Below are 12652 nucleotides of genomic sequence, written 5' to 3'. Positions count from 1 at the left end.
CTAATAAACATTATAATAGGTGATTCAGCTTCTCATAAAAGCTTATTATTGACAAATGTAAATACTTTGATTTATCTTGTACAAATTTTTGTTATTTTGGGAAAATTCCACATACACAAATAGTCAGTGTCATTTTCTGCAGGAGACTTTTTTTTTTTTTTTTTTTTAAAGTAGCCTAATATAGAGTTTTTGATTACTCAGTGGTTATCATGTACACTCTGGTGTATATTTTTGTATTGCATACATATTTTTGCATACCGTTGTACACTCCCAAAATTAATTATTTTCTGTATAAAATCGCTAACAGGCTAAATCCTAAACATAATTCTGTCTCCTTAACTTTTGGAGCAACTGGGTGTGTAAGATAAAAGGTTACTACCGTTGTACACTTTACCCACATGAAAAATAAGTTGCTCTTTGACTGTTGATGCAATTCCACTTCCTGACCACTGGATGTCAGTATGTTCCTTCCAAAATGAAACCGGAAGTCGGTCTTACTTCCGAATCATCTTTTAAACGCCTCACTTCCTGCTTTGAACCTCCGCTCGGAGCGTTTCAATATACCTTTGCTTTGCGTTACATTGTTTTAGTTTGATCAGAACTAGATTGAATCATGAACACGGTATTGTCGAGGGCGAACTCGCTCTTCGCCTTCTCGCTCAGTGTGATGGCAGCTCTCACTTTCGGATGCTTTATTACCACAGCCTTCAAAGACAGAAGCGTACCGGTGGATATACACGTATCCAAAGTCATGATGTAAGTTCCCTGCACCGTTTCTGAGTCTGCGTCCACAGCATCGATATGAAATCAGTCTTAATCTCATCAAAAATATTTGAGATGCACGAGCCGTCCATTCAGAATCATTTGTTTTTGCAGCATATGGCACTTGTAGATGCTGCTGACCTGGCGGCCAATAGCAGTGCAGCACATCAGCTATGCAACTTAAATTAATATATAGAGTTTTATGGGTTTATTCAACAATATTGTGAAACGCTGTCTGTATCTGAAACTGAAAGAGAGTGAACACTTGGCCTATATTGTTTAAGATTCCCTGTTAGCGTTTATTTTATTCATACTATTACTTTATTTACTTTTGTACATTTTAAATGTGTATGTAGGTTCATCTTGTCACACACATCTAAGCAATGAGGCTCTTTTCTCACCCTCCCATTCTTCTCATCCTTCCGTTTTCTTCTTTCTCCAGTAAAAATGTAGACGACTTCACAGGACCACGAGAGAGGAGTGACTTGGGCTTTGTGACATTTGACATTTCTGCTAATATCCTTTTGATAGAAAAGATTGCTACTGTGCCACAAAATTACCACCATGTGGATGCAAAAATGAATAAATAAATAAAATGATCATTTAAAACCACTTCTATAGTTTCTATGGAAGCCTGTTTCTGCCATGAGATGGAAAAATAATATGGGTAATTGTGACTCACAATTTATTTATTTTTTGCAACTCCGATAAGTCAGAATTGCAAATTGTAAATCAGAATTGCGAGAAAAACAAAGTTAGAATTCTGAGTTTAAATCTAGCCATGAGATATAAAATTGAAAAGGTAATTGTGACTTTTTATATCATATAATTCTGAGAAGAAATGTTGGAATTACCTTTTTATTTTGTATCCAATGGTGGAAAAAAAAGTTTCAGATGTGTTGTTATAATGTAAAAAAAAATTCCTTTTTAATGTTTCTCTATTCACTGTTTTATATTCACTGTTTTATATTTAGCATTATTTCTGCATATATAATTCCTGTGTAAATGCATTTATGCCACATCAGTGCACCATTCATCAGTCTTTGTAAATGCACCTTTTTGTGGTATGTGCCACTTCAGATGTCAGTTTTGCATTGCAGTTTACATCAAGAACTCAATTTACATTATTTGCCTTAACCACTTTTTAACATCTGCAGCCAATATTTGACTGGAATGTAAAGGAGCTCTTTCTTTACCTAACTGCTGAATATACAACCAAAAGCAATGTAAGTCTTGACCACTTCAGTCTATCCATATATTAGTGGGCCGGGCAAATATAATTAACTGCTTTGTTGATGAAAATCTGTTGAGAGAGGAGTATTTGTTGTGTTGTAGATTGTAATATTTCAGACCTGTTTGTGATTTTCATATCAGTAAAGAGTTTTTATCCCATATTAGGCACTGAACCAGGTGGTGCTATGGGACAAGATTGTCTTGAGAGGTGACAACACCAAACTAAACCTGAGGGATGTTAAATCCAAATACTTCTTCTTTGACGATGGGAATGGTCTAAGGTTAGTTCCTTTTTCTTTCTTGTGTTTATAAAAAGTGGTGGAAACTTTTTTTGACAGCCATGTGCTCTTACTAGACCATCTCATTCTTGCGTTTAATGCTGAGCAGCACTCTAGTCTAGAAGGAATGGACTAGGAAGGACGCATCCTCATTAGGGTGCAGCCTTCAGTTTGAAAAGCACCCTAACGACAGTCACTTGTGTCTGAATGAATCAACTGTTTGAATGAATGAATGAATTACTCACTAATTAAGTGACTTGTTGCCATCTTTTTGATGATTGTAGTTTCATATTGAGAGTTTAATTTCATTTTCTTTTTTAATAATTTCATTCAAATTTCAACCATATTTCAATATTAATTGTTTTTATCCATTTATTATCATTATTTATGCAATGTTTCTTTGTTTTTGTTTTTTTTCATCTAACACAATAATGACTTTAAATGTAATCTATATCATTAAAGCTGCAGTCCGTAACTTTTGGCGCTCTAGCGGTTAATAAACAGAACTGCATGCATCTTGCGGAAGAACATTGTAGCCGGAGCTACTTTTCTCTGTTTATGTCTATGACAAATCATGCAGGAAAAACGTTACTCTGCAGCGGTACCTACCCGAACCAGTCTAAAATAGTCCGGATATAAACAATTATTATAGGTGTACCGTAGTGATTCAGGACAAGCCAAAAACACAGTTTGGAAAATGGATTCATTCCAGCACTGCACATTTTGTATGTCTCCCTATATTTGACGCACCCACTTCAGGTCTTGCAGTCTCCACTAATGAGCTGATGAGTTGAATCAGGTGTGATAGATGAGGGAGACATACAAAATGTGCAGGCTGTGGGTACTCCAGGACAGGTTTGAAAACTACTGGTCTACTCGTTATTATAAACCTTTTGTAAATTTTGAACACAAAAAAAGTTACGGAATGCAGCTTTTAATTGTTCCCTCCTGGTGGAATGACCTGCCAAACTCAAAAACACATCTCTTCCATCTTTATTTTGACCCTCTAACTCTAGCAATCTCTATTCTAATTCTATATTTTTTTTGGTAACTTATTTCTAAAATTGAAACTTTCATATATTCTAGATTCATTACATGGAAAGTAAAACATTTCAAAAGTTTATTTGTTTTAGTTTTGATGATTAGAGCTTATAGCTCATGAAACTCAAAAATCCAGTATCTCAAAATATTAGAATATTTCCTAATATCAATTTAAAAAAAAAAGGATTTGCAAAACAGAAAAGCTCAAGTTCTTTAAAGTATGTTCATTTATGCACTCAATACTTGGTCGGGGCTCCTTTAGCACAAACTCCAGCATCAGTGAGGTGTGGCATGGAAGCGATCAGCCTGTGGCACTGCTTAGGCGCTATTGAGTCTTCAGCTTGTCTGGATTGCTGGATCGACTCTTTCTCATCTTTCTCTTAAAAATATCCCATAGATTCCATATGGGGTTCAGGTCAGGCATGTTAGCTGACCAATCAAGCACAATAATATCATGGTCAGCAAACCACTTGGAAGTGGTTTGGGCACTGTGGCCAGGTGCTAAAGTCCTGCTGGAAAAATAAAAAGGAAATCAGCATCTCCATTTAAAAAAAAAAAAAAAGCATAAAGTGCTCCCAAATCTCCTGGTAGATGGCTGCATTGACTTTGGACTTGATAAAACACAATGGACCAACACCAGCAGACGTCACGGCACCCCAAATCATCACTGACTTCAGAGACTTCACACTGGACTTCAAGCAGCTTGGATTCTGTGCCTCTCCACTCTTCCTCCAGACTCCTGACCTTGATTTCCAAATTAAATGCAAAATTTCCTTTTATCTGAAAAGAGGACGTTGGACCACTGAGCAACAGTCCAGTTATTTTTCTCCACAGCCCAGGTAAGCTGCTTCTGACGTAGCTTGGTGGCCCTTTTCCTGAAGATGTCTGAGCGTGGTGACTCTTGATGCACTGACTCCAGCCTCGGTCCACTCCTTGTGAAGCTCTCCTGTGTTTGAATCGGCTTTGCTTGACAGTATTCCCAAGCTTGTGGTCATCCCTGTTGCTTGTGCACCTTTTCCTACCCAATTTCTTCCTTCCAGTCAACTTTGCATTTAAATCCTTTGATACAGCACTCTGTAAACAGCCACCCCTTTCAGTAATGACCTTCTGTGATTTTACCTTCTTTGTGGAGGGTGTCAATGATTTTCCTCTGGACCATTGCCAAGTCTGCAGTCTTCCTCATTATTGTGGTTTCAAAGATCAAGAGATATACTGTAGGGATGGTCATTTAATGAAACTCAAATGTAAATATTATAATATTTTGAGATACAGGATTTTTGACTTTCATGAGTTGTAAGCTCTAATCATCAAAATTAAAACAAAACTTTTGAAATGTTTTACTTTATGTAATGAATTGAGAATATATGCAATTTTCACTTTTTGAAATGTTACAAAAAAAAAAAACTTTCGCGATATTCTAATTTTTTTGAGATGCACCTTTATATATGGATATAAAAAAGAAAACCTTGCTACGTGTACTGCGTTGGGCTAACTAAGACTTGCCATAGCACTTGCATTTTATTGCTCTTTTGTTGGTTTTGATTGCTTCTATTGTCCTTATTTGTAAGTTGCTTTGGGTAAAAGCGTCTGCTAAATGTAAATGATCTGGGGATGTGTAATTAGATTAATGAATCATATTTTTATGTGTGTGTGTGTATGTATTTTTCAATTGTAATACTCTGACAAATATCTACACCTTAGCTGAATGAATATTGGCAATGTGTGTCAACCTTGTTTGGAGATATTATATATTATTATATACTATAGATATTTGACATGAAGTATAGACATGAACCTATCTCTCTTATATCTATTTTTTTCCTAATACAGGGCAAATAAGAACATCACTCTTACTCTCTCATGGAATGTGGTGCCAAATGCTGGAATCCTGCCATTGGTCATGGGATCAGGACACAAGAGTCTTGCCTTCCCTGAAACATATGAAACGGCAAAGAGCTACTGAACTGTTCCAGTCCATCCCAAACCATATTTGTAAATGTTGAGCTCTGTACGGATTTTAATAAAAGTTGACGAATTGTTTTAAAGAGTGGCTGTTGTTTAAGGGGGTTATGACAATAATTACAACTAGGGGTGGGCGTTATGGCCAAAATTCTGTTTCATGGTATGACTAATTTTATTTCACAGTAATAATATACAATTATTATAAAATAGTTTGTATAATATACAAAAACAATATAGTTATTTATGTGTGTAGTTATTCTGATTCTCATGCTGAAGACGGCCAAAGTTTCAAAAAAACAATTTGGAGTATTTATGTGCCTAAAACACTCCTGAGTTCGTATGTTTTGGAAAGTTGTTTTTTTTTCGATCATGGCCCTTCAAGACGTCATGAAGGAATTCCTTGTATGGGCACTTCTCCTGAAGGAGTGTGCACACGTCAACCAGAGCGAGAGCTAGTGATGGTGAAGTGTTCTGAACCAGCGAAGCTTTCAACACAATTGACCATTCGCAGAGACCCGCCCTCCTTAGTCACTGTTGCTATCCCTGACAATAAAAAATGTATCCCCATAAAAATACAAATAAATTTAATCTAAAGAATTGATTTTTCAAAATATAACAAGGTTTTTTTTTTATCAAATATGATCTTTTTCTATAATTGGTGTTTGCCAGAGTGAACATTTCCTGAATAAATGTACTGTTGGCTTTCAGCTGAAGCTTTTGATGTGCTTGTGTGGTTTAATGTCACTGTACTTTCATTCTGATATGGTTCTCTCTCACAGCTCAGGCTGAGAGCAGTATTGAAGATCCTGCCTCTGTTAGAGCCAAATTAAAACTGATCAAAGGTAAATGCTGACCACTGTCTGGTTTCATTCTCATTTTAGTCATATGGACCCCTTGAGTACATGCCAGAGAAAGTATAAATGCAAGCAGCAGTTGCAGGACAAAACACTGATGTAGGACATTATTTGGGTTCTGTAAACAGCAGAGATATTTCAAAATATTTGCTTTTGTGTTGGAAAATTTGAGCACCTCAAGAAGATCTCAGACAGAGGTAAAGTCCTGGAGATTCATCTGCTCTCAGAAACCAGTCCATTATCATCTCATATCATGGAGAACATCATATTAGAAATGTCTTTAAAAAAAATGGACGCAGGATTATTTTCTCTTGACATGAGAATCACAATTATCACATCTGTTATTTCCACAGTCGCATTCACCAACATTGTACCCAGGATCAGGAATGTACAATGTAAGTCAGAAAAAAAAAAAAAAAAAAGCAGAAAACCTCACTGAGTGTGTTCTTGTAGAAGGTGAAAGAAGAGTTTTATAATTGATTTTGTAAATGATATATGGTAATCTGAAATACTGATGAAATAATAAATCTCTCTCTCCTCTCCACCTGTAGCTGGTGTGTGGTGAGCGCACTGGCGCCGTTGTCCTGTGGCTGCCGTCGCATCATCCAAGTGGATGCTGCACACTGGTGGTGGTTGAGGAGAGACCCCCCACATGATTGTAAAGCGCTTTGGGTGTATAGCAATACACAATAAAAGCGCTATATAAATGCTTCATTCCTTCCTTCCTACTGAGACACTGATGATACACTGAACATGAAGAGTTCTTCCATGTGAAAAGATCAACCAGAGTCATAATTCCTGATTCTGATGTGTTTTATCTCCATTAGATTCCCATCAGCTCACTCTGGATCTGAACACAGTGACTAAAAACCTCCATCTGTCTGAGAGCAACAGATTGATTACTCATACTTGCACAGTCCAGCTGTATCCTGATCATCCAGACAGATCTGAGATTTTGTGTCAGGTGTTGTGTAGAGTGTGTGTGTGTGTGTGTGTGTGTGTGGACACAGATACTGGGAGCTGCAGTGGAGTGGAGTTAGTGTGTTTATGTCAGTGTCATATAAGAGCATCGGCAGGAAGCGATCGGGTGATGAGTGTTTGGACGTAATGGTCAGTCTTGGAGTTTGACCTGTTTTTCCTCCAAATACTCATTCTGTCACAATAAGATAGAGACTGGTCTCCCTGTGAAACCCATTAGCAGTGGAATAGGAGTGAATGTGGATCACGGTGCAGGAATTCTGTCCTACTACAGCATCTCTGACACAATGGGCCTCATCCACACAGTCTAGACCGCATTCACTCAGCCACTCTATCCTGGGATTTATGTTTGTCCTGGATCATCAGTGAAACTGTTGATGAATCAGAATAGTTTGACAAGAGATACGCATAATGTATTGAACTGCATGATAAATCAGTAACAGTGAGATGTTATGAAGTCTCTTATTTACATTAATATTGCAGCTGAACTTCTGCCAGTGAAATAACATGTCAGAATAAATGTGTAATAAATCCTCATATAGACAGTAAGATTAGTGTGTGAGTCCTGCTGAATGACTATGTGTTTCTGTGCTTTTCTCAACCTACATTTGTGTTGATGAAATCAGCTCCCTTTCGAGAGAACTCGAACTGTGTCCTCTAGTGGTAGCTATGGGGAACACCTTCAGCTTCAGCGGTGTCTGAAGCACATGTCTAAGCACGACAACAACATTGGCCGGTGACAGCTTATGACATCATTACCAGCACGACTAGTACAAAAGGGCACCGGGAGAATATGTCATCCTCTTCTTCGTCTTCACTGCCGTTTGTTTATGCCCTTATGGTAGAACTGGTGAGACTCCCCTCTCTATTGGCGCTTTTCCACTGAATGGTACGGCACGGTACGGATCAGTACGGCTCACTTTTGGGGGGTTTTCCACTGTGTCCAGTACCTGGTACCTGGTACTTTTTAGTACCACGTCGGCCAAGGTTCCAACTTCCAAGCGAACCGTACATTTACCAAAACGTGACGTGTAAACTCTGCTGATCACTGATTGGCCGGAGAAAATCGTCACTGCCTTCGTCATTGAACTTGTGGCACGAGATGCAACAGACCCACAAGATTTAATCAGCAGAGCCAGTGAAGGATCGAACACGACTGTTTTGAATGAGCGCACCTTTCTTTTAACAACCAAAAAATGGCTGTTTCATTGTCTGTTGAGGAAGTACAGACTGTCCTCTCCTTGATAGCTGAGGAGCGGATCCAGCGAGAACGTGATGGAGCGACGCGGAATTAAAACGTTTTTCAGGAGTCACGGCAGTAGAGGCGGCGCGACTATAACGACGCGTGAATAATCCCACCCACTCTAAAGCCTAGTTCACACTACACGACTTTACACGTCGGCAGATCGCTGTGCTGTTCAGACTACATGACTTGATTGTCTGTCTTTAAGTCGTTGTGGTGTTCACACTATGTGACTCTGTATAAATGATCTGCAACCAGGGGTTACACACTACATGAGCTGACAACAACTCTGTCACCCAACGACTCGATTCGGTCCCTAAACCACGTTTTGTCATGAAAACGCGAGAATTGACCGTTCGCAAAGAGCTTGATTGACATGCGATCTGACCAATCAGAAGGCTTATATTATGTGCAGCCGCTGCTGCCTGTCTTCATAGAAATACAAGTTAAAACGGGGTAAAAAAGAACTTTTTCAGTATAACTAAATATAAATATGTGCGGAGGGTTAAGTTGTGCTGTTGTTGGCTGCCATGGTAACGGCAATAAGCTAAGGTATTCCTTTACAGTCTACTTGTTTTGCGCACATGAAAATCTGTCATGTCAGGCGCTGAATGCATGGATGCAGCGCTTAAGTTAAAATACTGAGTGATTTTGCTCTATCTTCTCTGTCGGTGTGTTGTCAGTTTCCTCTTTGATCTGCGATGTATTTTTCACTGTGTGTGTACTGTGAGAGCTGCATTGTTTGTCGGTCATGGCAACAGTAACTAGGGTGGGCTGGTTTTGCAAACGGTCTGCCTTGCTCTTTCATTGGCTGTAGCTCGTCACGACAAATGACACCACGTGATTTCGAGTCGGCCGACCGGTCCAGATATTTGGCATGCTAGATATTTGTTTGGCGCCGGCGACGAGTCAGCGAGCGTCTTTGATGCATCGTTGTGTAGTTCACACATAAAGATTGCGGAGTGCCGATCACCCGCTGATTTTCCCCCGATTACAGCCAGACCTGTCGGCAAGCTCGTTAACTTGCAAATCGGGCTTAAATCGGGCTTAAAATCCTGTATTGTGAACTAGCCTTAAGGCGGTGCTAAACTGCAGTGGAAACGCGAACTGAGCCGAGTCGTACCACGCAGTGGAAAAGCGCCGTATGAGAGTGAGCTTGAGAACACCTTTTCCCTGAGGTATGAGTGTGATTGTACTCCCTTCATTACTGAAGACCCTGTTATTGAGTACTTGCTCTGAGGAGCCCTATCATGTGCATAAATTGCTTTGGGTTCCAAGTTGCAGCCATACCGGGTTGCTTGGACTCGGGCAGGCCTCCCTGGTATACTGCCCTTGTTGTCAAGCTGCCATCGTTCCCCTTAGTCCTAAGTGAAAAAGTGAAAGTGAAGTGACATGTGGCCAAGTATGGTGACCCATACTCAGAATTTGTGCTTTACATTTAACCCATCCAAGTGCACACACACACACACACACACACAGTAGTGAACACACACCCAGAGCAGTGGGCAGCCAATGATGCAGCACCCAGGGAGCAGTTGGGGGTTCGGTACCTTGCTCAAGGGTCTCACCTCAGTCGTGGTATTGAGGGTGGATAGAGCACTGGTTGTTCATTCCCCCCACCGACAATTCCTGCCAGACCAGAGATTCGAATCTGCAACCTTCAGGTTACAAGTCCGACTCTCTATCCATTAGGCCACGACTGCCCTAAGGGTTGCTTAAAAGCCCGCCGCTCCTATGAGCCCATTCAACAGGCTCCTTCCCAGCTTGGTTGAGCTTGGCAGTGCTCCCCTCACTCTAGAGGGTTGTCTATGAACACGCCGCTCTCGGGAGCTCTATCTTGCACATAAGTTGAGTGTGTCAGTTTTCCTCTCATTCTGAGAGTTGAGTACTCCGCTCCCTAGAGCTCCATGAAGCAGTCATGCCAGGTTGCTACGTCTCTTTTTGGCCTCCCTGATGGACTGCCTTTATGGTTGAGTTTGGCACTATTCCCCTCACTTTAGAGGGTCTCCTATGAGCACGCTGCTCCCAGAGCCCTATCTTGCGCTATCATGCGGGTTGCCTATATAATGGAGCTTGACAGTTCTCACCTCAATTTAGAGGGTCACCTATAGGGCTGAACGATTAATTGCATTTGCGATAATATCAAAAACGTGATTTTTCAACCGCAGAGGTTGTGATTACACTCTGTCACATGACACGTGAGAGTAAAGGTGCGTTCACGCCAAGCACAAATTTCGCTCCCAGATTGAGCATGTAGGTTCTCCTCTCGACCTGAGAGTTGAATACTTCACTCAAAAACTCACCTGTCTGTAACTTTCTAGTAACCCTTAGACCTTGATTAGTATGTTCAGGTGTGTTTTATTAGGGTTGGAGCTCTCCAGGACCAATGTTGGCCACCCCTTTTCTAGAGGGTCACCTATGAGCATGCCGCTCCAAGGCCAAGCATGTAAGTTCTCGTCCTATTCTGAGAGTTGAGTACTTCACTCCCTGGAGCTCTGTGATGCAGGTTGCTAGTCCTCCTTTTGGCCTCTCTGATGCTCTACCTTCATGACACTGAGTGCTTTGTGCCCTTTCTAAAATCCATGTGTATGGTATGCATGCACACTGTGCATCTAGTGCACTTTCTAAAATCCATATTGTAAGGGTTATGCACTGTGGGCATCAGACCATGGTTTCTCACCTGGGTCCCACTCTAGGTGTATATTGTCGTTGATGCAAATGACAAACGCTTCCCACCTGGGCTGGGGTGTGGCCTCTCAAGGGATCTGGAGAGAAGACTCTATGGAAGTCTCCATTTCTGGTCCAGTGGAAGGTATTTATTGCCAATTCATTGCAATTCCCTTTGCACTGGACCACCTTTTGTTGTATCTACAAGTCAGAGACTGGTTGTGGGCTATCCTGTAGCCCCCCATGGGATAATTAGGGGTAGATGTATGAAGTCCACCTAGGTGACAGACCAAGTTCTGGTAATATGGTGAAACCTAGACGCCTGGCAATATCCCCTTAACGGAATGACATTATTATCTGATTCCAAGCCTTTGAGCTCTGCTCTGGGACTGAGCTTTCTTTGCTCAGCCCTTAACAGGTAAGTAATTTTGGGTATGTAGCTCAGGCCTTTGGCCGAAGGGGATAGTGTCATTGACAGCTCGAAAGGGAATGTCTCAGATTAAGCATGTAACCATGGTTCCCTGAGAATGAAACAAGACACTGTGTTCTCTTTTCTTGCCATTTCTCAAGAAGCATGCTTCAATATTGTAGACGAAGAAACAGATGACGTATTCTCCCAGAACCCTTTTAAACTATGGTCACGCCAATATTATTGTCGTGTTTAGACATGTACTTCAGACAACGGTCATGCTTAAGGCATTCCCCATAGCGACTGCTAGAGGACAGAGCATGTGAGCGAAGCGGAGCGGAGCAGTGTGACGCATATTTGACTCAACTAAGAACTACCACAGTGGGGGAAAGTAATATAACTGGCATATGACCAAACACCGTGTAACACAGCAAGCATTTATGTAACTCCATTCATTCTTGTTATGCGTCCAATTGCGGGACGGGCGGGACTACGTGCTATATTTTTTGACTGCCCACTCCTGCCTTCAGCAAACCATCGGGATCCCTATCAGTGCAGCCCTCTTGTCTTGACCATGGAAAGCAGCATTAGAACATGACTGCGGTCTTCAAAAACATGCATGTAGCAAGGCTCATTTAAACCTCGGCCGCATATACAGAGTTTTGACAACATTATTTTGTAACTTTGTATTTTGATAGGCTATATAAAGCTACTATAGTCGCAAAATAGAACAGAAAAAGAATAGAACATTATAAGAATATTCAAAAATTTAAAAAAAACAACAACAACACCCCCCTTCCCACATACCCCCGGCCCACCTGGAACATCACTTGGCCCACCCTTCATCTCTTATCTGGAGCCAGGCCTGATGTATACTATTTATATTTTGAATTATATTAAATTTGTTCCATGGTACAGTTGGTCTACTTATTATACTGCGTTTTTGAGGGGCTTGTTTTATTCTTTGGCAACCCTTCACCTGGAGCATTAATCAAGAGAGGGAAGAGTTCAGTAGTGACTAGAAAGAGAGCAGCAGTATGCAAACTGAACATCAGCTATGGTAAGTGCTAGTGGATAAGTTATTTTCATCGAACAGAGCCAATATTCCATCCATTACTGAGCAGCCAGTCAAGACCCTCGGTAAGCTCTTTGACTGTAGCCTCAAAGATTCTGCCTCCATCCAGAAAGCTAGTAAAGAGCTGGAAACTTGGCTTAGTAAGGTGAC

The 12652-nt window shown here is 40.7% G+C and overlaps 1 protein-coding gene across 1 annotated transcript; it reads left to right on the top strand.

Moving 5' to 3' along the window:
- The first annotated feature begins 489 nt into the window (after positions 1-489).
- Positions 490-5359, top strand: spcs3 (signal peptidase complex subunit 3). Its single transcript, XM_058771917.1, has 5 exons — positions 490-756; positions 1205-1280; positions 1914-1988; positions 2161-2276; positions 5145-5359. Exons 1-5 carry the CDS (start codon positions 614-616, stop codon positions 5275-5277), a joined length of 543 nt encoding a protein of 180 aa, XP_058627900.1. The 5' UTR covers positions 490-613; the 3' UTR covers positions 5278-5359.
- The last annotated feature ends 7293 nt before the right edge of the window (positions 5360-12652 follow it).

The sequence above is a fragment of the Onychostoma macrolepis genome, chromosome 01 (assembly GCF_012432095.1).
Source record: "Onychostoma macrolepis isolate SWU-2019 chromosome 01, ASM1243209v1, whole genome shotgun sequence".
NCBI classification, from domain to species: domain Eukaryota; kingdom Metazoa; phylum Chordata; class Actinopteri; order Cypriniformes; family Cyprinidae; genus Onychostoma; species Onychostoma macrolepis.
Note: the sequence above shows the minus strand (reverse complement) of the source record. Positions and strands in the feature narration are given on the sequence as shown.